The 26,881-nt window shown below is 35.5% G+C and overlaps 1 protein-coding gene across 11 annotated transcripts in view; it reads left to right on the top strand.

Moving 5' to 3' along the window:
- Positions 1 to 26,881, top strand: part of CADPS2 (calcium dependent secretion activator 2) — a 708,547-nt gene that overhangs the window by 284,390 nt on the left and 397,276 nt on the right. For all 11 annotated transcript variants that reach the window (XM_078154013.1, XM_078153999.1, XM_078154004.1 and 8 more), the window contains exons 4-5: positions 9,344 to 9,424; positions 22,803 to 23,039. In XM_078154013.1, the coding sequence (XP_078010139.1) occupies positions 9,344 to 9,424; positions 22,803 to 23,039 (318 nt within the window). The remainder of the gene's footprint in view (positions 1 to 9,343; positions 9,425 to 22,802; positions 23,040 to 26,881) is intronic.

Here is a 26,881-nt window from a genome sequence, read left to right on the forward strand (position 1 = left end):
TATATATATATATATATATATGTATCTACCCACCCACCTAATATATAACTGCCATGCCTGAAATTATTTTCTCTTCATCTCTGTCTCCTGACTTCTCTAGCTTTCTTTATGTCCCCACTAAAATCCCATCTTCTGCAGGAAGGCTTTCCTGAGCCATCTTAATGCCAGTAAATTGACTCTGTTGATTATCTCCAGTTTATCTTATATGTATCTTATTTCTACATAGTTTCTTGAAAATTGTCTCTCTCATTAGATTGTGAACAAGGGAAAGTTTTTTTTGTTTTGTTTTGTTTGTATATTTCCTTATAGCCTCTCTTCTTGGCGTAAGACCTGGGACATAGTAGATGTGACTGACCTATAGTTAATATTGTTTGGGAAATGGCCACATTAGTGTCTGGCTATTACTGTTAAGTATTCAAATGGAGAAGGAAATGGCAAACCACTCTACCAGTATCCTTGCCAATAAAATCCCAAATAGGGTTGAACATGATTAAACAACAACAACAATAAAAAAAAAAGAACTTATTCAAAAATGTATTTTAACATCATGGGGGAGAACAGTAGATGTATGCTCTAAATAAACAAATAATATTAATAATAGGCAACATTTATATAATGCTTTAAGATTTTCAAAGTAGTTTACAGATTTTAGTTAATCTTCTTGACAACCTTATGGTATAAGAGCTATTATTATTATTTTCTTCATTTTAAAGATGAGGAAACTGAGGCTGAGAGATATTAAGTTACTTTCTTAAGGTCACAGAGTCAGTTAAGTATTCAAGGCAGGACTCAAGCTCAAGTCTTTCTTATTCCAAACCCAGTGCTATAGTTACAAGGTAACCAAGATATGTCAAGAGATTGTGGAATGAGTAGATGGTCATTTTAGAAAATTCTTAAGAAACCACAGAGAAATCCCAAGTGGCACGGTGTTTCCCAGAAAACATAGCATAAAATAGATTTGCTCATTACTTTACCCACAGAATCAGAGAATCTCAGAAGAGATTTTAGAATCCTTCTCTTACAACATGACAACCAAATAGTCATCATCAGGTTTTTTTTTTCCCCTTTCTTAAAGGAAGCCACTGTCTCCTGAGACAGCCCATTCCAGTTTTGGGCAGCTTTCCTTATATCCGGCTGAAACTGCTTCTCTGCAAACTATCCACCGTTCCTTCTGTCCTCTAGGGTCAATCAGTACAAGCCTAGTCTTTCTTGCATGTGGCAGTTCTTCAAATATGTGACTGTTGTCATGTGCCCTCTGTTCCCCTCTTAGTCATCCCTCCTTCAGGCTTAACATCTTTAGTCACTTCATCCTTTTATCTTACTGCACAATTTGCAGCATGCTACCATCCTGGTCATTCTCCCTTGGATATACTCCAACTTATGTTCTCCCTAAAATGTAGCAACCAAAAACTAAACGTGATACTCCAGTGTGTTCTGGCCAGGGAAGATTGTAAAAGAATAGTTATCTCCTTTGTTTTGGATGTTGTGTGTCCTTGAATGCAGCCTACCACAGCTTAATCCTTCTTTGGCTGCTGTGTTACTCTGTGTCAGCCAGCAAGTATTTGATTTCCTTGCCAAACAGAAAGCTGTAGTGATCAAGGACCACACCAGTTTAATGTAGAAACTCATTTGTAAAATCCTACCTGTGAGATTATAAACAGTATCGTTTTGAAAATACTGAGCATCAGTGCTGGGGTAAAAGAAGCTTACAGAAACTTAGTTAAGAAACCCAGCTAAAGAATGTCATACCCAGGTGCATTTAAGGATTTTACTGGATAGAGGAAAAGAAACTGATGAGAAAGAGAAGAGATCACTATGTTTATAGTAAACTCTGCTCTCCATCAATGACAAAATATAGTTATTACAGTTGGACTGAAATTTGACCATCCTTTATATGCTGTATGAAAAAGTGGAAATGACTTTGAAAAAAAAAAAAAAGAGGGATAGCTGGATTAGACCAAGAATTTACAAAGGAGCTAAATGCTGGAGATAATCATTCTGAAAACATTGAGGGATCAGTTCTCAACATTTTTAAAAGACAAGATAATAAAAGTTTTTTTTGAAAGAAAATGTAATTACTTCTACTCCCCTCTCCCAAGTAAATATCAGTAAGGAGAGGGAATAAGCATTTATGTGCCTGCTATATGGCGGACACCATACTAAGCACTTTACAAATAGTATCTTATTTGATCTTTGTAACATTCTTGTGAGGCAGGTGCTATTGTGTTATCACATTTTACAGTTAAGTGGCTTGCCCATGCTTGAACAGCTAATAAGCATCTGAGTCTGGGGGTATATTTGAACTCATGTCTTTCTAACTCTAGGACCAGCACTCTATCCACCATCCCACCTAGCTGCCTCTTGGTAACTACTGATTGATCCATATGCCTACTTTACTACTTCTAGAAATTTTATGAGAATTATCTATCTATGTGTACAATAAGGACATCTTTGATAAAGGTGAGAAGGGAATAGACTTGTTACTGCAAATGATATTCTTGGGCAGACCACACAGTCATACAATTGAGTACAAGGTATGGGAAATATAAGATCTCACTGTGATTGTTGTTGTTGTTGTTTTACTATTAAAAATAACATTTGGTCAAACAAAATTCTACCTTAAAGGCCCTCTGGCTCTTCCTCAAATGTATGTCAAAATTCAGTCGGTCAATAAGCATTTTATTAAGTGCATAGTATGTACCAGACAATATGATAAGCAATGAAGGATAAAAAGAAAGGCAAAAGACAGTCCCCACACTCAGAGCTCGAGGAGATTTCTTGAAAGATATATAAGCAACAACTTTTTGACCTTCTGATTACTAATATCAAATGAGGTATAAAACAGGAGATTATATACTCAGTAAAAGGATTTGACAGCCATGATGGAGATATACAGAGTCCAGATGGAAGGGGATTCTCTGCAGACAAGTCCTTTGAAAATTCCCAGTTGCTGATTATGTTTTGTTGATTGCATCAGAAGTAAAATATTGCAGATCTTCTTTAATGAGATCCATAATCACTCAAAAGAGCTTCACCTATCTGCCCAACTAAGGAAAACAAACAAACAAGCAAACAAGTAAATGAAGATTGCCTAATGTCCAGGTTCTGATATGTAGATGTATGGATGACCTATAAGACTGGGCTATCAGTGCTTATATGTTGAACAGAGACCTCAAATGGACAATGAGTTGGTTATTAGGAAAAAATAAGGGGTTAGATTGGTTTTTAACCAACCCATCAATCAACAAGCATTTATTAATTGCCTGCTATGTGCCAGACATTTTGGTAGGTTGTGGGAATCCAAGTACAAAGAATGAAAATATCTCTATTTGCAATGAGTTTGGTTTCTAAAAAAATGATACAATCTCTTTAGTGTCCTCAAGCTTATCCCTGTAATAAAGGCCCATTATGTTTAACAAACGTATTCTTTTGAGAGACACTGAATAGCTGTGAGCCTTGGAATAACATAGTCTTCAAAGAATTAAACTTAAAGTCAGGCAAAGGGCAATGGAGAAACACATGGTGAGAGAGAAGTAGGCTATAGCACGTTACAAATTAAGAACTGTGCAAGAGGAATTGAGTAAAGGATGTCATTAAAAAGATGTATGAGGGGAAAACAAAACCAGACCCAGTCCCTGCTATTCCATAGCATGAGCAAGGAATACTAGATACTAGGTGGAGGAAATATTATAGTGTGGAAAGAGTGCTGCATTTGGAATGAGAAGACCTGAGTTCAAGTGTTCATCCTGTCACTTACTACATGTGTGGTCTTGGGCAACTCACTAATGCTCATTTCCCTCCAAGATTACCTGCAAGAGTTTTTTTAGCTCTAAATAGCTAACCTTGTAATCCTGTATGGACAGTTCATGTGTACTCCAATGTTATTTGAGTGTGAAAAACACAGAACACATTAAGTGGCATGCCCTGTGGAACATCCATCAAAATATGTAAATCAGTCACATTATTGACTCCATTTTAGTTAATTAAAACCCCTTTCATTTCCTGTAGTTTTCTACTTGATGTCATAGAGATTTTCCCCCCATATGAGAATATATCTCTGGTTTCAAAATGAAGGTAAATGGGGAGATAGAGTTACTTTGTAAAGTCCAGTTTAACTGGGACATTTATTATGTAAAATGGGGTATTAAATACCTGCCTTGAAATAAGCTGTTTCTTCTATTACTTACTCTTCTAGCATTATTCCAAACAAAATATAAGAACACTTTTCCAGGTTAATTCTATTACAGTCTGTGTCCCCAGTGAATTAGCATCTTCTCTCTTCTTTTTCTCTGCATTTTTTAATGTTTCAGTCATGCCTTTTCTTCATTTTCTTCTTTTTTGGAAGGATCCACTATCACATTCTTACACCCCTCTATAATTCTTCCCCCAAAGAAACTAAAAGCCCTACCACTTCACTGTGAAATAAACATAGGAATGAAAAAACAAATGCATACATTGGTTGTGTCTGAAAATATAAGTCTCATTCTGGACTTCTAGTCAATCACCTCTCTGTCAAGAGGTCAGAAGTGTGATTCCTCATCAGTTTTCTTAACTCAAAATTGTTCATTGATCACAAAGAAAACCAATGCAATCAAAATTAGAGGGGAAGCAGGAAACTGGGAACTAAATTTTACACCAAGTTTCTCTGATAAAAGTCTCATTTTTCAAATATATGGGGAACTGGGCCAAATTTATGACAGCAAGAGACATTTCCCAATAGTCAAAAGATATGAAAGTTTTTGGAAAAAGAAATGAAAGCTATCACTAGTCATATGAAAAAGTACTCTAAATTAGAGAAGTGCACATTAAAACTAGTCTGAAGTACCACCTCATACCCATCAGATTGGCCAACATAACAGAATAGGAAAATGACAAATGCTGGAGGAGATGTGGAAAAATAGGTATGACAAGCCAATGTTGTTGGAACTGTGGATTGGTCCAGCAATTCTGGATAACAATTTGGAACTATGACTGCAGGGCTATAAAACTGTGCATACTTTTTGATCTAGCAATACCGCTACTAAGTCTGTACCCCAAAGAGATCAAAGAAAAAGGAAAAGAACCTATTTGTACAAAATTATTTTATAGCAGCTCTTTGTGGTGGCAAAGAACTGGAAATGGAGGAGATGTCCATCATTTAGGGAATTACTGAACAAATTGTGGCATGTAGTTGTGATGGAATAAGTGATAAAGTGATGATAAGTTTCAGAAAAACCTGGGAAGATTTATATGAGTTGATGCACAGTGAAATGAGCAGAAGTAGGACACTGTACACAGTAACAGCAATAATGTATCAATCATCAACTGTGGAAGACAGCTACTCTGAACAGTACAGTGATCCGTGACAATTTCAAAGGATTCATGAAGAAAAATATTATCTACCTCCAGAAAAGAGAAAAATGAACTGAGTATAGAATGGAGCATGTTTTCTTTTACTTTATTTTTTCTTGCTTTTTTCCCCTTTTGCCACAAGGCTAGTGTGGAAATGTTTCACATCACTTCATTCATAGATAGATAGATAGATATAGAGATATGAGAGAGAGAGAGAGAGAGAGAGAGAGAGAGAGAGAGAGAGAGAGAGAGAGAGAGAGATAGGTAGATAGATAGATATGCCTTATCAATGGATGGGAGAGGGAATTGAGAGAGAGAGAATTTGCAGCTGAAAATAATTTTTTTTGAAAAAGTGGTCATTGTGTTGATCACAGTTCTTAAGTGTTTCCAAGTTGTTTTCCTTTACAATGAATGGCATTATTGTATAAATTATTCTGTTGGTTCTTCTGTTCCCAGGCATTTTCCCAGTCTTCTCTGAATCCATCTTTTTGTCATTTCTTATGATACAATAATATTTCTTCAAAATCATACACTGTAATTTATTATGCCATTCCCCAGGTAAAGGTCACCTACTTTGTTTCAAGTTCTTTCCCTCATAAAGGAGTGCTGCTATAAATATTTTAGTCCAGATGAGTCTTTTCCTTTCTTTTTTGATCTGTTGTGGGGTAGATTCCTAATAGTATCATTATTAGATATGTGGGTATGTGCAGTTTTTTTTCCTTTTGCAGTATAGTTCCAAATTGCTTTCCAAAATATTTGGATCAATTCACAGATCGAGCAGTAGTGCATTAAGGGACCTGTCTTCTCACACCTCTACAACAATTCTTATTTCCCATTTTTGTCATCCTTGCCAGTCTTATAAAAGTTAGTAACTTTTAATCCTTGAGAAAATCATTTTGATGAATCAAAGACTAGAAGGCATTTTAATAGAGTAGTGTTCCTTGCTCTTTAACTGTGTTTTTCAGGCGATATTAGTTATTGCTTTTATACTTTAGAAAATAGTAACAACCTCTCCAGTGAAAGAAAATTCTTTTAAACCCCCAATTAAATTCAAATTATTCTACTGAAGTTTAAGTACAAGCTGCTATTCTGAACTTATAAATATTTAAGAAATGTTAAGTGTTGTGTTTTTGTAAAGCTTTGGAAAAACTACAACTTTCTTAACTGAAAATGTCCTTTTTTCCTACTTGAAAAATAAATATTTATCAGACGTTAGGCAAAAAGTTTAAGATGTTCAGTATCGTTAATTGTACACATAATCATTAAAGTCATGCCTTGATGCGTTATTGTGGTTGCAGGGATCTTTGCACTTCTGAAATATTTTCCTTTTATCTTAAGAATTTGTAATTCTTTCATACATATCTAATAAGCCATTATTTGTTACACACATTTTCCACATGAAGATGCTGACTTTTGAGAATGAAATTTAGCATCACTCTATCTTTTTTTAGGCAAAGTGAAGTTAAAGGAGTATCTATTTTATAAGTTATTTCAGCTGTAATAGAGAATTTTTTAGTAATGATGATGATAATTATAGCTAGTGTTTACATAGGCTTTAAAGTTTGCTAAGTACTTTACAAGTATTATCTGCTTTTATCCTCATAACCACTTTGGGTGGTAGGTGCTATCATTATCGCTGTTTGACAGATGAGGAAACTGTGGTACACAAAGGTTAAGTAACTTTCTCAGGATCAGACAGCTAGTAAGTGACTGACAAGGTTTAATCTCAGGTTTTGTTGACTCAAATCCAGTGCTCTAATTCACTCTACCACATAGATGTGCCCTGAATTGTTTGTTTACAGTTTGCATTCAATAAAACTGCTTTCCAGCTTTAGTTTTAAAAAAAAAGGTATCTAGGGGTGTCATAGGGCTAAATTGTTTGGAATGACTATTATATATAGACACCAAGTACTTTCTTTTTAATGTAATATAGTTAAACAATTATGCTTTTGAAAATGGAGAGCCTTCGTGTGTGCTAACTTAATTTTTAAACATATATTCAATAGTGCCCTTACTAAATAAAACAGTGTTGCCTATTCCTGTGATCATACTATAACCAGATCATGGAAGTTCAGAAGAGGGCCATGGAGATTGTTAAATGGATGGAAAATAGAACTAGTGTTATCAGGAAATGTTAAAGAATGGAACTATTTAACTAATGGAAGAGAAATAAATATAGGGATTACTTAATAACTTTCCAAATCAATATTAATTAAAAGATGATGAAGTGCTCCATCTCATCCATGTTTAGTATAAGAAGAAATTGGATTAAACCACACAGTGAGGGAATTAAATATAATAAAAGGATTTCCTGACAGCAGGGATTGCAAGCACTGAGAGAATATTTGAAAATTTGAAGATTTATACAGGAGAAATCAGAGGTTATCAATAGAGGGGAAGATCCTCGCATTAAGGGAGTTCAAAAAAGGCTTTTCAAAGAAGGTGGAATTTTGATTGGAATTTAAGAAAAGTGAACCAGGAGGTGAAGGTCTAGAATGAGTGTATTTCAGACATAAAATACCAAGAAAAATGCCTGGAGACTAATGGTGAATTTTCTTTTTTCAAGAACTGGAAAGAGCTCAGTATTACTGGAAGGAGTAAGTTGTAAAAAAAAAAAACTGGAAGGTAGGAAGAGGTCACCATTTTGGGAAGGACTCTGATTGCTAAACAAGAGATTTTGACTTTGATCCTGGAGATGATAGGGAGCCATTGGACGATATTGAAAAGGGAAGTGATGTAGTCAGATCTGAACTTTAGGAGGATTAATTTTTTTAAATCTCATTTCTGAAACCTTTCCCAGCTGTTGTTCTTATAGATTAGAAGAATGGCATGAGTACTCTGAATAACAATTTAGCATTTCCTAATGGAAGAGTATGAGTCTTTGTACAGCCAGTAAAAGTGTCATTATCTGTTTCAGGGTAGCTAGAAATTTGATAACCAGAGTTGATAGCATTGGTATCTCTCACCTGGGTTTTTGAAACCCGTAACTTCTGGAATTTAAGAATTTGAGAACAACTTTAGAAATCTACTCTAGCCTTCAGTTACTCTGAGGAATCTGTATCAGGCCAGGGCCACTTAAAAAGATAGAAAAGTCCTGTCAGGCATCACACAATAATAATTTAGGAACACAAGACTCCTTTAGAAGCCTCCAGTTTTATTGTAGATATAGAAGTCATGTTTTATCTAAGGTCACACAGATAATAAGTCATATAGTTCATTTTTTAGCCCAGGTCCTCTGACCCCAAATCCATTGCTCTTTCCACTTTATCACACCAGAAATTATGTATGTCTGTTAGGGGAGGAAAGGTCAAATTGTTGCCTAGGGATGTCATTCTGCCCAAAGCCACCGAAACCCAGAATTTTAGGAATCTGTAATTCTAGGAAAGAGTCCCCCAAAAGGCCAATTGTGATCCTGACCCAAATCCTGTTGATGATCACTTTGAATATTCAGAAGTTTTGGAATCCAGAGTGTTGGTGAAAGTAATGACAGATAGAGACACAATTGTAAGGGAGTACCTAATTCTCTGGGCTGATTCACTTATGTGCATGCATAATCAAATATGTACATATGCGTATGTACAAAACCAAACATTAAAATTGAGGAGAGACTCAATCAGATGAACATGTTTAAACAACTCTATTACTGTCTTCTCCTCAAGTAGTTGGGAATCTTGATAGCCTAATCAAAATTGTTTTTCTTTGTTTTTCAATTGGATAGATCTTGGCTACTTATCACTGGAACAATAGAATGAGCACATCTTGTTTATAGTATCATAGGATCATAAATTTACACCCTAGAGATTATCTAATCCCACCCTCTTGTTGTACAAGGAGGGGAATTGAGGTCCATAGAGGCTCAATGACTTACTTCAGAATCAAACAGCTAATAAGTAGTAAAGCAGGGATGGTTTGAACTCAGATCCTGTGACTCTAAGTTCAGCATTCCAAATATAAATAGCTAACTATATATTTATATTTAATCTATTCAATGTATGTGTTTTTCCCCTATAAGCTGGACAATGCAGATGAGCAAGCAGCCCAGATCAGAAGGGAACTTGATGGACGTCTACAATTGGCAGAAAAGATGGCAAAGGTAAATTGTTAGCTTTGACATGTGTGAAAATTGAGACTTTTCTGTTTTTGTTTTTGTTTTTGTTTTTGTTTTTTTGATATCCTCAGGACAGCGCAACATTGCCCTGCTAACGAGTAATCTGGAAACCTCCTGGTGACAGCAGCAGTTACCTACCTCAATATCAACACCTCCTACCTGAGGCCAAGCTTCCTGTGGCCCTTGGTTAAAGTGGTGTTGCCCACGTGCCACAAGACTAGGGCCTATGCAAGACTTTGAACTTTGCAATATCACTTGTCTTCATTAGAAGAGCTCCTACTCTCCACGGGTACTTTGCCTGCACACATCCCACAGTGCTTAACAAATGCATACTTCTTCTTTCTCTTCTTATGCCAGTGATATAAACTGCTGAAGCATGATCCCATTTCCCCAACATCACCTTTTCAGTCTCTCGTTCCTGTCTATCTTAGATTTAGCCCACTGATGCCTGGTTCCAGATGTTCTTCCCCCTTTCATTATGCCCTCAGGAACTCCTACTCTACAATCAACATCCTTTCATTTCAACCACTTCCACTCTTGCACTTTCCCGTTTCTGGACCTTGCTAAGATTTGCCTCCCCATCAATGACATTGCAGCCGTGGCCATTATAACGATTACTGGTTACATCTTCTTTTCATACCCTCTGACTCTCACTGGTCCCAATGGGGGAGTCCCAACACTTCTTCCTCCCCATTGCCTCTTCCGGTGCTCCAGTTGCCTCCATCACTCGTTAATTAATTTCTCATCCTTTGAGATTTGTTCTTTTCAAGTTTATCAGTTTGGATCCTGGTAGCCTGTATTTACTGACATCCTTGACCACTTTCACTACTTTATCAATGAGTTCAGTGCATGGCTCACAGTCTCCCTCTCCATCTCAATTCCTTCCCTCATTCTAGGGGCCTTCAGCATTCTTGTTGATGTTCAAATACCCTAACTTAAAAATCCTTCATCTACTTTACTCTCAAGATCTACTCCTCTACTCTACCTCAGCTGCTGACAGGGATGGTCATCCCCTTGTTCTTGCCCATTAGTTTTCCATTTCCGTGATCAGGAACTCCAAAATTCCATTATCTATCAGTGATATATTGATTTTGGTGTATTAGTGATCTTTTTTATTATTCCATCTATCCCTATGCCTTATTACTTCTGAGTCTTTTTTTCCTCTTCATAGTAACCTTCAAACCCTCAATCTTTCAGTACTTTCCCAGGCCATCACACTAGCTTTAGCTATATTATCTTTCCTCCTACATCTTAGTCACTTGATGAACAAGTTCAACTAGATGATGTCCTCTACTCTCAAATCCCTTGCTCCTGTATGCTTATTGCATTGCTGAGCTACAGCTTTGCATTGCTGTCATCATTTACCTCTTTTGTTCCTACTGACATGCTGCTGAATGTAGACATACTTAGAGGAAGTCATGAAACCTTGTTTAGTTGGTCCAGTGTAGATTTCTCATACCTATCCCACCTGGGCCCATATTGCAGTAGGGTTTTCCTTGTGCTCCTCCCTGATTTTCTTTATTCCAGTGACCACACTGGCTATGTCAAATTGTCTCTTATTTCCTCAAAGCTCTTACTATACCTCTTCAGTCACCCCCTCCTCATCTAAGATCTCTCTCACATCATCATCTATAATCTCTTTCTTTAGTCTCTAGTGATGAGGGTCCTTATTCTTGACAAAGCCATCCCTTCTGCATGTATCATTAATCCTATCCCCTCCCATCTTCTCCAGAATATTGTTTATATTCTCATCCCCACTCTCTCTCAAATCTTCAGTTCCCCACTATGTACTAATTCATTCAATACATACTAATTCATTGCTGTCAATAAGTATTCCCCATCCTTAAAATTACCCTTGTTAGATGTCCTCAACTAGCTATGATCCTCTGTCTTTCCTCCCTTTCTCAGCTAAATTCCTTCAAAAATCCATCTCTATATGCTGTCTCCATTTTTTCTCTTTACTTTTTTTTAAACCTTCAGTCTGACTTTTCCTATCACCATTCAAATGAAAGTGTTCTCTCCAAAAATATCAATGATCAGTTGCCATATCTAATGGCCTTTTCTCAATCCCCATGATTCTTTACCTCTTAAAAGTATTTGACACTGTTGTCCACTTTCTCCTCCTAAATACTCTTCTTTTTCCTGGGTTTTCCTGACATTTTTTTTCTTCTTTGATGTCTTCCTACATATTTGCCCACTCCTCAATCTCTTTTGATGCATCTTCATGCCATACCCATTAACTGATGGTACACCCAAACACTCTGTCTTTGGGTCATCTTCTCTTTATAGTCTCTCACTTAGTAATCACTTCCTGTCACCCAAGTTAAATTATCATCTCTATGTGGATACCCCTGGATCTACATATTGACTCTAGTCTTTTTCTTGAGTTCTAGTCCCACATCACCAGCTATCTATTGGAAATTTCATACTGGATGTCCCCAAGACATCTCATACCCATCATACCCAAAACAGAACTCATTATGAAAAGATAGTCTTTCCTTTCTTCTGAACTGTTTTATTTTTGAGAGCACGATCATCCTTCTAGTCACCCAACTTTGAAACTTGGTGTTATCCTTAACTGCTAATTCTCACATACTCCAAATATCATTTCATTTTCCACATCTCTTATATTATGTCCCCTTTTCTCCACTCACAACTACCACCTTTATGAAGACCTTCATTATTTTGCACCTTGTCTGTTGAAAGAACCTCCTAATTGGTCTCCCTGCCTCAAGTCTCTTCATACTCCAGTCAGTCCTCTACATATCTGCCAAAATGATTTTCCTAGGGTATAGATTTGTCTATGTCACACACCTTCCTTATTCAATATACCCCAGTAGTTCTTAGAATCAAATATAAACTCTTCTGTTTGGCTTTAAAATGTCTTCACAATCTTCACAATCACAACCTCTTCTAGACTTCACTACTCCCCTCCCACACTCTTAAGTCCAGCATTAATGGACTATTTGCCATTCCTCAGACATAATACTTTATCTCCTGCCTCCTTGCCTTTGCATTGGAAAGAATGCCTTCCTTTCTCTCCCTTTCCTTTCAGAGTCCCTGCCTTCCTTCAAAATTCAGCTGAAATGTCACCTTGAAAGCTCATGCTTCTTGACTTTTCTCAGCTCCCCAGCTGGTAGTACCATCTCCAGGTGTAGCTTATATATACATATTCATTTACATGTACATACACATAAACATATACATGTATGTGTTGTTTTCTCCCTTGAGAATGTTGAATCCTTGAACATAGGAACTCTTTTCCCAGCTTGATTAGCCCGGCTCCTGGCACATAGCAAGTGCTTAATAAATGCTTGTTTACTGACTAGTAAATCTTCCGTTTTGACTCACTTCAGAGTTCTCCTGTAAGATAACTAGGCTAGCTATAAATAATTAATATCTTCCTCTTTCTTTATATAGTCAACTCTCAGGTAGCTTTATGTGGATTACATATGCCCTGCTCCATGTAGAAGTAATCTATGGAAGTTACATACTTTTCATTTTTCAGACTATTCATAGTGAATATTTTAAATCTACAGCTGACATTCCCTTAGATGAACGTGCAAATTTCATTTTAATATGACACTTAGCAGAACACAAATATGAAGGTAAATCTACTACTCAAAAGATTGTATTATACATCTCCAAGTGAGATATAATGTGAATGAATTCTGAATCATCTTAGCTATTGTTTTTTTTTTTGTCACAAGCATGAATTATTCAGGGTTGATATAGTGACAAGAGTCATGTCTTGTCTTTTAAGTAGTTACCAATTTGCTAGAGAGTGGACCTCAATTTAGTGAATATTTCCTTGGTGAATTGAAAGAATCAGTTCATTTGTAGGAAGTGAAAATGTTAGCCTTCGCTAAAAGAATTGGGTGTATGTGTTTGTGGTACTCCAGCTAAAACCTTTGAGTTCTGGAAAGCTTACCTGTTTCTGGCCCTTAGTAACTTTGAATGGTATGATGCATACCTCCAACCCAGATGATTGTTTATGTCCAGTGAATTCTTGTTTTACAAAGGTAGGCAAAGGTAAATGTTAGGTGTGTGGTTTTTGAGAGTGTTAACATTAGAATGAACCAGAATTTGCCTAATAGGAGAAAGAAAATAGGTGATAGATTGTCAAGCTAGTACACAAGAAAAGGCTAAAGAACTGAGATGAAGCATGAGCCTGGCCATCAGAAAGTGCAAATGCCAGTCTGTCACTGACTAGCTGGGTGGTTTTAAATAATTCTTTTCCCTTCAGTTTCCTTCTTTGTTATACTAGTCCAGTGTATGGTCTGAATCTGTGTTTCCCAAACATATTTGGCCATGAGACCCTTTTCTCATGATCTGTTCAGCCACTGTACTTCAGCCACACACACACACAAATTGTTATACCTTTGATCTTGCCATTATCCACAATTGTTCTACTTCCCTGTTCATGAACTCCAAAATTCCTTTATCTAATCATAATCTTTCATCATTTCAAATTTGCTTATGCCTTGTAAACCCTATTCTAGGGGTGGGGAACCTGCAGCCTCGAGGCCACATGTGGCCTTCTAAGTCCTTCAGTGTGGCCTTTTGACTGAGTCCAGGTTTTACAGAACAAATCCTTTTATGAAGGGGATTTGTTCTGTGAAGTTTAGATTCAGCCAAAGGGCTGCACTTGAGGACCTAGGGGACCACATGTGGCCTCAAGGCCACAAGTTCCCCACCCCTACATCCCTTTCCTTTGATTTCACAATCACTTTTAATCTCTGTATCTCTCAGTTCTATACTGGCTACTTACTTCTCCCTTTCTTATCATGATTCCCTGCTGAATCAGATCAACTCTAATTTCTGCGCATAAATCCCTTTCCCTCTTGTGTCAATGTTCACCCCCCCCAACTTAGATCTTGCATTGCTTCCACTATATGCTGTCTTTATTTTCAAGTGTTGTTTAATGAAACCATGATGATTTGTGCACTAGAATTTATATTACATTATCTCAACTGTGCATTACCTGCAGTTAAGCAATTCTGTTACATATCTCTAATCAGTTCACTATCCCACTCATCACAGCAACTGTCCTCTCCTGAAGCTCCACCTACTGCATAATCTCTGTGATATGTTGTTTTCCTCTCTTCACTAATAGTTTATTTATAATTTTACATCAATGTTCATTAAGAATTTTAGCCTATATTTTAATTCTCCCTAGTTTACGCATCAAAATCGTAGCTGTGTCACAGAAGGAATTTGGTAGATTCCCTCATCTTGATATTTTTACAGCTACTATAACATTGGTATTAATTGTTCTCTGAATGTTTGATAGAATTCACTTTTAAATTTATCTTGTCCTGGATTTTTTTTGGAAAGTTTATTTATGGCTTTCCTCTGAGATGCAGTTGTTTAAATTCCCTGTTTCTTGTTTTATTCACTTCAGTATTTTGTATTTTTGAATGTATTTATATAATTCACTTAAATTGTTAGTTTTATTGGCATGTAGATGGGCAGAATGATTCCTAAAATTATCCTTTATTTCTTACACGTTTCTTGTGAATTTTCCCTTTTCATTTTGAACAATGGTGAATTGATTTTCCTCTTTCTTCTTGTCAACTAAAATAGCTTTATCTGTTTTATTGATTTGAAAAAATGCTCCTAGTTGTTTTTATTCTGCTATTTTTAGTTGCATTCCCAATTCACTGATCTAATTCTTTCTCTTTCATCCAAAAAGTGTTTAAAGATATAAATTTTCCCTTAAGGACCTCTTTGGCTACATTCCCAAAATCTTGGCATATTGTTTCACTGTTGTCATTATTTTTAATGAAATTATTGATTGTCTTTTTTATTTATTCTTTGCCCCACCAATTCTTTAGGATTAAATTATTTAGTCCCTAGTCAAATTTTAATACTGTTTTTCAATTGTTGTTTATGATCAATTTCTGTAAAGGTGTCATCAACAACTGGGATACACCTGTGTATCCCCTTACATGTTTCCATTCAATGATTGTCAGATGTCTGTTATATCTATTTTTTCTAACATAATATTCGGACCCTTAACTTCTTTCTTGTTTCTTTTATTCAGTGTATTGATAAGGGTAAATTAGAGTTTCACCATCATAGTTTACTGTCTTTACCTTTCATTTAATGCTGTATTAAGTATTTAGAAGCTATGTTGTTTGGTGTGTGTGTTTGTGTGTGTGTGTGTTGTTTTTGTTCAGTCATTTCGGTTGTGTCTAACTCTTTGTGACCCCATTTGAGATTTTCTTGGCAAAGATACTGGAGTGGTTTGCCATTTCCTTCTCCAGTTCATTTTACAGATGAGAAAACTGAGGCAAAGAGGTATAAGTGACTTACCCAAGGTCATACAGCTAGTAAGTGTCTGAGACCAAATTTGAACTCAGGTCTTCCTGACTCCAGGTCCACCTCTCTATCTACTGTTCCACCTATGTGCCCCGAGTGTATATGTGGGTATGTGTGTGTGTTTGTGTGTACATGCGCATACATACATATATGTATACATATCATGTTGAATGAGCATGTGTATATGTATATATACATAGAAAGAAGGAGAAAGGGAATCTAAGGCCAAGGACAGATTCAGGAAAGGATGAGTCAGAAGGATGACAAACCATAAATTTGGAGAAAGGCTAGTAAATAGAAGACTTTTTTTCAAAGAGAGTAACAACTTAAACATGAGAAAAGGAATATAGAAAAGAAAAAGTTTAAGAAAATAGGATTGAGGGAAATAATCTATTAGCTATCATAACTGAATGTGAATAGGATGGACTCACCCATAAAAAAGAAAAGATTTGAGGAATAAAATAGAAAAATCCAGTAATGCACTGTTTTTACTTGAATATACTTAAAGTATAAAGATTCATGCAAAGTTAAGATAAGGGATTGAAGTAAAATATATTATGTGTCAACTGAACACAAAAGAGTAGGGGTAGCAATTATGACTTCAGAGAGCAAAGAATAAAGTTTATGAGAAGAGATAAAGAGGGAAACTATATTTTGCTGAATGGCAATATAGATAATGAACTGATTTCAATACATAAAATGTATTTATGTATAATATAAATATATGTACATATATACATACTCATACAGACATGCTACAAACACACACATATGTAGGCTAAAACTTACTTTACCTCCTTTTCTTCTTTCTTTCTGTTTTTTTTCTCCTCACATTTAGGTCTGATTCCTCCCCACCCCACCCCTTAGCACATTTCTTTTTCTTCCCTTAGTACCAAAATCTTTTAGTTCAATTTTAGTCCCTTTAAGGATTTTTTTCCCACTGACACTTTTTTTATTACCAGTTAGGCTGAGCACTGAAGTTTCTCACTTTCACCCCTCAGGTGATTTCTTATCACTGAGGTTTTTCTGTTTGCCAAAATTAAACTTTACTTCTGTTCCTTTAGAAGATAGAGATCACATTTACTGCTTTGTCTTGGGGAATAAGCTGTTTGTTAATCAGGTTAATCAGGTTGTATAGTAGGATAAAACTAAGCTCTACTGTTTCCTTCCACTCTGCTGTTTAGTCTGATTCTGTTCAGTGACCCTTCTCACTCTCCTCCTTCTTGGTATGAGGCTATGAGACTTTCTTTGTGTCCTTTTATTTACCCCTTTGTACTCTACTTTCCAAAGATGGACTTTTTTATTTTGTTTTTGCACATGACTGTTCCCTCCCTAAATTTATCATGTACTTAATTCTCTTTTCATTTCTCTCTGTGACCCCATCAGATTCACTGTGGAGTTTAATGCATTTCTACTCCAAACTCTCTGTGGGTATGTGCATATTCAGTCAGATGACAGTGAAGTTCTTCTGTTACCTGCTTCCCAACCCTTTATCCATTTGGATATAATTTTCTTCTCATGCATCCTGAGTATAATAGCTTCCTCTTTGTTTCTTCTCTAGTGTATTCTTTTTTCTTTCCCTTTTCTTTTTTACTTAAAGTGTCAAAATATAACAGAATTACTCTATTTCCTCAGTCTGTGATCTTTGAAATCGTTAGATTTTCCATAAGTACTTTATTAGAAATATAAGCACTGCATTATCATATAATCACTTCCATTTTCTCAAATGTATTTACTTTTCTATGTTTCTCTTGATTCCTGTGTTTGCATTTCTGAGAACCCACTTAGCTTTGTCTTCATTATCAGGCCCACATAGAAATCCTCTGTTTAAATAAAAATCCATTTTTCCCTAGTAAAATTTTTCTCAGGTTTGCTGAGTGAGTTGTTTTGGTTAGGAACTTTTTTATCTTTTAGGCCTTCTGGAATATTATATGCCATGATTTCCTCTTCTTTATAGAGATAGCTGCCAAGTCTTGCGTGACAGTTGTGAGATATGCCTTTGTACATGAACTCTTTTATATTCTAGCCTTGCTATGTTTTTCTTTGACTTTGAAGTTATGGATTTAGGTTAAGCTATTCCTAAGAGTGAGTATCTGCCTGAGGTCATTTATTAGCCATTTATTCTTTGTCTCCGTCTTTTCTAGTTTTCTACTTTTGAAAATGATTTCATTATAAAGCCTTCAGCTAGTAACTGTGCACAAATAAATTCTAGTTCTATGCCCCTAATCATTCTGTCTCACCCTGTCTTGACCCCCATATTTTGAGTTATCTGTTGAGCATTACCAGGGACACCTCAACATCAATATTTATGAAAACAAACTTATTAACTTCACATGAGAACTAGCTTCCCTACACCCTGATTAACTCTTTTAACCAAAATTTTCTCAATTATTCTGAGATGAAACCTTGGAGCTACTTTGATTTTTTTCCTTTTTGTTGCCCTTGACATCTACTTAGTTATTTAGTAGCTGGGTGGCACAATAAAGAGAGCACTGGGCCTGAAGTCAAAAAGACCAGAATAGAAATTCAGCCCCATGATAGCTGTGTTACCTTGGGCAAATCATTTAACTTCTGCCTCAATTTCCTTACTGTGACATGGGGATAATAATACCATCTACCCCCCAGGCTTGTTGTGAAGATCATATAAGAAGATAATTGTTTTTTTCTTAAAAAGCACTTAGCACAGTACCCTGACACATAGTGTGTGCTCTATAAATTCCATGATGACAGTGATTAGAAATCACATTTTTATGTTATCTATGGTATACAGCCTTCAATTTTTACTCTTAATTGCACAGTTCTAATAAAATATCTTATCACCTCAAACCTGAACTTAATTTTATATTCTTATAACTTGTATTACTTTCTCCAACCCATTCTATACTTTACAATGAGATTAATCTTAAATACCACTTTTATTATGCCATTCTTAATGCTTAAAAACTTCCAAGGGTTCAGAATTTCTTAGAGGAAGATGTAGAAATTCCTTAGGATGATATTCAAAATCCTAAATCCTAAATGAAGTTGCAACCTTTCCCCAAAAAAAATTTATCTCCAACTACTCTCCAATATGAAAATCATACAGTCCCACAACCATATGGTCTAGAAATACCCCTTGTGCATTTTTATACTATCTTGTCATCAGGAATGCCATTTTCCTCCCATTTTCGCCTATCCGCATCCTATCTGCTCCTCAAAGCACAGGTTAAGCCTTATTTCTTCCATGAAGTCTTCTCTTATCAATTCCAACCCACATTAATTTATTTTTCTCTTCCTGACTTTTCTCTGGACTTCAAAATCATGCCTCCACATCAGATACTTCATTACCTTCACCTCTCACTTTTCTGTTTATTTTTGTGTGTTGTCTTCCTTTTCTTTTTGCTTGTATTTTTGTCCATAGGGCTTAGCACAATGTAACACACAGTACTAGCTTAATATATTTTTGCTTTTTTTTCCCCCTTCCTTCTCTCCCTCCCTCCTTCCCTGAACTGTAAGGTCCTTGAGGGAAAGGACTTTGGTTTTAATATTGTGCCCAGCAGAGTATTTGGCACATAACGGATTACTAAATTTGGTAATTTATATTTACTAACAGATGGTATTACATATAGACAATATACATACATATATGCACGCACACACACACACATATATATATTTCACCATTGTATGTGTGTGTGTATATATATATATATATATATATATATATATATATATATGAATGAAATGTGAAAATAGAGAGTAGTAGACAAGAAAGCAACTCAAATCAAGTCTTACTTCTGAAATATGCTGAGTATGTGACCCAGTCCTTTAACTTCTCAGTGCTCTAGGCCGCTATCTACTACTAGAAATTGCAGAGAAGTTTATTGTTGTTCAGTTGTTTCAATCATGTCCTTCCAGCTTTTCATGAGCCCTTTGGGGGTTTTCTTGGCAAAGACACTAGAATGGTTTACCATTTTCTTCACATTTTACAGATGAGGAAACTGAGACAAATGGGTAAATGACTTGCCCAGGGTCACACAGTAAGTGTCTGAGGCTGGATTTGAACTCAGCTCTTCCTAACTCCAGGCCCAGCGCTCTATCTACTGCACCTCTTGGCTGCTTTGCAGAAAAGTTACTGACTTGCATTCGTCATGGAGTTTCCTCAACTGGGAATACCCTATACCAGTGAAATAACACGTCTAATTCCTATCCCCTAATATAACTATATTGTTTTTCATGAATGCAAATGAATTGCCAATGAAAAATAATGTATTTTGTATGCTATGATAATTCAGAAATATAGCCACAATGCATAAGATCATAAAACAGCAGTACAGGTTTTCAGACTTAAAATAAGCACTGTCCTGTTAGGCCACAGGTTAAGATGAAATCTGTCTAGACTTAATGAAATAAAAATTAAAATAGAACTCTGGGAAAATCTACTGATTTTGGAATTTAATGTAACTGTTATTACATCTGCCATGACCAGTGTTCAAGAAATGAACAAAACAAGTATATTCCCCTCATTTTTTTTGCAGATTAAAAAGAAAAGTTTATTTTTTTTAAATTTTAAAAATGCTTTTTATAAAGCATTATATATCCTCTCATGCCTTTTGTTTAACCTTTCTAAAAGGCTTAGGTGAAGATGAAAATCAGTTACATTACCATACAGCTGAATGGAAGTAGACATGTAGTTTGTGTGAGACACAATGATAAGTAGATGCTGACCCCAGTATCTACCCTGGAACCTGATTTATTGAAAAATTCCCTGTTGTCACTTTGCTTTTTGCGTATTTGCATTTTTCTTATAAAGGTGGACTAGAATATGTGCAGTTACATGACCTCCAGGGCAGTGTAACATGGCAGACTTTATTTAAAATCAATTAGGGAATCCAAGGCCAAAGTAGCCTTTTGCCCAAGTGATCTCACCCTTCAGGAAAAAAGCAAAAACAAAAACAAAACCTTTCTTGGTTGTTACTATAAGTGACCTTTGACATGGCATCAGCATTGAAAAATCTTTTTCTGACACACTAATAAAATGAATCATAAATTGTTCTTGGCTAGCCTTCACCCTTTCTTTTATCTCATTTGCATTAAGTTTGTTGATTAATTATGAAGAAGACATTCACCATTTCAAGAATCTGATGGGGAGTATTTGGGGAGAGATTTCTTCAGTCTCCAAACTTATTATCATCATTGTTGTTGTCATTGTTGTCAATGCACATTTCTTCAGAAATTACACTGAGCCACTATTGTCTCTAAACCTTTTTTTATATTTTAATAGAATTCCAGGCCCCAAGACAATTTTTTAATTGTATTTTTCATGCTATAATGAAAACAGGATGATGGTGTGATGGAAAGAATTCTAGACTTGGATTCTGGAAACTGAGATTTTAAACTTTCTCCTGATACTTACTGGCTGTGTAGCTAAGGCCATGTTACTTAACCTTTCAGAACTGCATTTTCTCATCATTAAAAGAGAGATGGTAACACTTGCTTGGCTATCTCCATAGAGTTTTGTAACAAAAGTGCTTAGCAAATTTTCACATTGCTATGTAATGTGAAACTAACAGTTCTGAATAGCCACTCCCAGAAAGCCATCCTTTGTAACAAAGAATAAAAAATGGAGACTGAGATAAACAATTCATTAAAACTGACCAACACATCAGTGAAGCCCAGCATCATGTACAGTATTCTGCACCCATGGTCCTCCATCTCTGCAAATAAGGGAGGGAAATTTGTTCTTATATCTCTCCTTTGGAATCAGGCTTGATCATTATAATTTCAAAACATTCAATTTCAGTAGTTTTGTTATTGAATTTACAGTTATATTATTATTGTAGTGATTGTGTATGTTGTTTTTTTGTTCTAATTTTATTTTGCAGTAGTTCACATAAGTCCATGTTTCCCTTTTTTCATCGTATTCATAGTTTCTAACATCGTCATAATATTGTATTACATTAATGTTTCAAAATTTGTTTATTTCCCACTGAATGGGCATCTTCTTTGTTACTAGTTTTGGTGAATGTGGGACATTTCATTTTTTCATCATTTACCATCTTGGGGTATATGCTCAATGTTACTACGTCTCGGTCAAAATGTATAGATATTTTTCTCCTTTTTTCCCCATAATTCCTAATTGCTTTCTAGAATGGTTGCCCTAATGCATAATTCCACTAACAGTACCTTGGAGAACAAATAATTTAATATTTTGCATCAATTTGTGATCCCATATAACCTTTCAAAATTTATATTATTAAATCTGCTATTTATGAACAACAAGTAATTATTCTTAATGTCTTCCCTTTTTAATTTTGTTTTTTTAAAAAATGTCTTGATATAATTTTGTAAACCTGATGATTAAGAATATGAGTTTAAGAATGTGAAGTCTTAATATATTTAGCTCTATTTACTTTATGAAAGTATCATCTTTTTAAAGTATGAAAATTACCTGATGTGATATCTTGAAAATTTGGGTCATGTTGAATATTTGCTATGAACTTCACAAAAATGTGTTACAAAATAATTCTTACTGTGAAACCTTGGATATCTTTGGTAATGTAAAATATTTGACTCTTGGCATAAAAGACATTAAGTCCTGAATACCATTCCTGAAGAAAAGTTAGTTCTCAAGACTTAAAAGGCCATCAGAGGCTAATTGAGATTCATCAGATCACCTATAAAACAAAATTAAATTGACTTTTATAATTATGTTTGTATGTTTTCTCAAGGAGCTGCCTTTTCAGAAGAAGTTAGTGTGGATTGGCATGATATCTTGCTTTTTGTGTATTATACTGATCCTCAATAATGTAGAGTCAATATGTTTAAACTCTAAATTGTTCAGACCTGAAGCTTTAGTCTATTAAGCTAAATTGTAGAGCAGGTGTGCTAGAAAGTCAACTTAGAATTTATTTGTTTGGTAATACCACCTTGGAAACATCTATCATCTTGTTACACTTTTTTAAAATGACTTGAATTAGTTGTGTTGTGATTTAAAACATATTTAGTAACATTTTGAATTTGAAATGTTTAGCAATATTTGTATTTTTATTTTTTTAAGGAAAGGAAATTTCCCAAGTTTGTTGCAAAAGAAATGGAAAACATGTTCATAGAAGAGATGAGGTCTTCTGTGAATTTGTTAATGGCCAATCTGGAAAGTCTTCCAGTATCTAAAGGTGGTCCTGAGTTTAAGCTGCAGAAGTTAAAGCGATCACAGAATTCGGCTTTCTTAGATATGGGAGATGAAAATGAGATTCAGCTCTCAAAATCAGACGTGGTGCTGTCATTCACATTAGAGGTAAGTTCTCACAAGACAGTCTGTCAGCTTGAAGGAAACCGCGAAAATAACATTTTCTGGTTTTTATTCTTAAAAGCTCTGTGTATATAGTGTGTATACATACACAAACACTCGTGTTATGTATATATGCGTACATACATATGTACGCATATATATCAGTTAAATTATACCTGAAAATTCCTAGTTAAACATTATATGCAAATGCATGTAGATTTAAGTGGCAAATCAATATTATTAAATAGTGTGCCTTCCCTGGGTCACCTGGTAGTTTCCTTTGGTGGTCATCATCCATATCACACCCTCTAATTTTTACTCTTCTCTCCATCTACTCCCTCATTCAGAGACTTCGGCACTTCCCATGGATTTAATTACCTTCAATATACAAATTACTCCTTGATCGATTTAGTTAATGCTCATGTCTTTCCTGGGCTTCGGTCTCAGATCACCCCCATTTCTTTGGATCTTGCAAACTAGATGCCCTCTAGGCTTCTCAAAGGAAGCATATCCAAAATAGAAGTCCTTATCTTCCAACCCATATCCACCTTGTTCCAAACTTCTTAAGGGCACCAAACTTGTGTCAAAGCCAGTGCCATCCTTCAGACCTCCCACTTTCACCCCTACACGTTATTCTTGACTTCTCACTTTTGATTATTTCATATATACATATACACAAGCAGTGTCTCGTCACTTCTTTTCCCTCAACGTCTTTCATGTCCTCTTATCACGTATGCAGCTATTCTCGTCAACTCTTGCCTTGGTTTATTGGGCTTCCTGCATCAAGTCTCTCCCCTCTCCATTCTATTTTCCTAGCAACTGCCAAAGTTTTGAATTTTTACTGAATCAGTTCTTTGTTTCCCTGTTGCATCTGAGATCAAATATATTCATTTGGCATTAAAAGCACTTCAAACCTAGTCCCCTCCTACTTTTCCAGCCTTATTACAATTGATTCCCCTTCTTGCAGTGTATGGTAGAAGACTGACTGCCTTCATATTCCTCATGCATGCCACTCTATTTCTTGCCTCCTTGTGTATTCTTAGCTTGTGGGCTCTATAAATCGGGAATGGGGCTGGATTTGGCCCATTGGTTATGGTTTGCCTACTGTTGCTCAATTCAGTGAAGTCAGCGGTCTTGACACCCCCCACCCACTTCAAATGCATTTATAGGGAGAGGTATATGTGTGTGTGTGTGTATGTATATGAATATACATATATTATTTATGTTATATTATATATTTGTAGTCACTAGGAATATAGTTCTTCTTTTGATACTCCTGATTTTCCTCATTTTTCGTAGGCCTTACCCTATTTCCTTATAATGATCTATCTTATCTTTACAGTTATCATGTTATGCTATTAAATTCGTGCATTATGATTTATTCAGCCATTATCTAGTCATGGAATATTCAGCTAGTTTTCCGTTTTTGCTGTTTTAAATAAATATATAGATTTCTTTTTTTATGATAGGTTTAGAGCAACGTATTAGTAAATGAACCATTGGCTCACAAGTTATGAATCATATATTTTGTGATTGCTCTCCAAAATGATTGCAAGGATTTATTTTAATATATGAATATATGTGTGTACATATATATGCACACGTATAGATATTTTTCAGTCATTCTTACTTCTTGGTTGGAATTCACAGAGTCTTCTATTAGAATGTGTTTGGTCTGCTTGTTTTATTTCTTGGGAGTTTTTTTTTTCTCCTTAGTTTTCTTTTTGAAAGTAAAACTAGAAAGAATGAAATTTATGTGGTATTTTTGTTTGCTTCTCTCTTCTTTTTGTTACTTAAAGGTAATCTTTTGTCTTTTTTCTGTCTTTCAATCTTAGCCGTTACCAGAGTTTAGAGTCTTAATTTATTCTAGATCCAAATGTCTTAAGTAACAAAATTGCATATAATTTGATTCCCTACATGATGTATGTTTACATGAAATATAATACATGTTCCCTGAACTTGATGGCTGCCCCTGGAAGCTGTGCAGATCTAGGTGTAAGCCTGCTCTTAGATGTTACAGCCGTTAATCTCTCCATTAATGATATTTAAGCCTTAACTGGTTAAATTAGTGGTTATTCACGCTAAAGCAGCTGGAAGGAAAGTCTCATTTTGGTCTTCTCTCCCTTTGTGATCTTCTGTAAATGAAATTCAGAGGTAAGAATATGGTGATCCGCCCCTATTCCCAACCTCTGTCCTCTGTTACTTTGTCCTTTGAGACTGAAATGTGCGCAGGACGAAAGTCTAATATGCTTTCCTTCTATTTTTCCCCCTCAATCTGGGTCCTAAATTGCTGAGATTTCAGTGTAACCTAAAACACAATAGTTTTAAGTTTTTAACACTGTGCCAACCTGGGTTCCTTTGGTTCTAAAAATCTGTGATCCTATGATTTTTCAAGACTTCCAGTGGTGAGTTACTCTACCTACATATCACTATTACTAGATGTAATTTGAGAATTACACATTTGATTATAAGGAGAGCATTATAGGTACCTGTTATTCTACTTGCCCCATTTTCATCTTGTTCCGTTTTCTCACTCAGTCTTTAAATAGGCTTTATATTATACATTTTTAGTCACTTCTCAGTTGTTCAGAAGCATATATTCTGGCTTTCTTTTTTCCTTTTGCCAGCACCTTGTCTATCTTCCTGTGCCTGTCCATTAACAAATCAGAAATAACTCAGAAAAGGGAATATGACAGAATCAGTTTTGATATTTAACAATATCTCAAGTAAGAAGCTTAATAGAGAGGCATTTAAACAGAGGACTAAAATTAGGTTGGTATTACATGATGAAAAAAACTGAAATTACCCTGATCTCTTTGACCTTCATTTTCCCTGACAATTTAGGGGTCATTGCATATTATTCTATAAATTCAGAGTTATAAACTTCTTACTCTATTTATAAAACCTTTTAAAACTGGCAATTCTTCAGGGTAAAGCATTCCCTGCACAGATGGTAGGTAGTAGTATTGTTGTAGAGAACAGAATGATTGTTTTACAAGTTGGGTGTTTGAAGAGGTCCTGATTACAATAACTTGTCGTGGAGGTGACAGAAATAATGTTAGCAGATGCTTTCTTTCATCTCTTTTATACTTTGGCTATTTGACAGACTGAAGAGGGAAATGCCATGTAAATGGATAATAATCTGAAATGTGGGCCGATGTTAGCACATTTTCTCTTAATATCATCTTACATTGTATAATATGCTTCATTCCTAATGTAGGTTGTAAAAATTATACCATTTGATTAGAATTAAGCAGACAAAGGATCCCCGACCCACCCCCTATTCCCCCAGCAAAAAAAAAAAAGTACTTAAAATCACAGCGATTCAGAGATTTGCATGTGGCCTTTATTTATGAAAAGTAAGTGGAAATGGCACTCAAGTTAGATATTCCAAATAACTCAGCTGGTATAGGAGCTTCATTCATGTAGAGATTCAGCACATCCCTCAATGGTGAATGCTACACGTATTTATTTTGTTTAATTAATAGTCTTTGAGCTCTGCTCCAGAGGTATGCTTCCGTGTAAATTGAATGGCTAAATGCATCTTCCTCAACTATTAGAAGCTTCTGAAATATGTCACCATTTTCCATAAATTCCTGGAAACATCTGTTCAGTTATATCTTTAATAATTCTATACATTTGTTTTCAGTTGAAGAGAAGCCAAAATGACAGAAATCCAAAAAAATTTTTAATTTAGAACTGTTTTGATTAAAAATGGGGGAGAAAAAACTCTGACTCTTGGAGCTGCAGAACATGGGTGGAAATCCTTCCTCTTGCACTTAACTGTATGTTGTTATCTCCTTGGGTTATAGTTTTTTTTTCCACCATCAAATGAGGGGTTGAACTGG

Source organism: Phascolarctos cinereus, unplaced genomic scaffold, assembly GCF_003287225.1.
Source record: "Phascolarctos cinereus isolate Bilbo 61053 unplaced genomic scaffold, phaCin_HiC Scaffold_1;HRSCAF=81, whole genome shotgun sequence".
NCBI lineage: Eukaryota > Metazoa > Chordata > Mammalia > Diprotodontia > Phascolarctidae > Phascolarctos > Phascolarctos cinereus.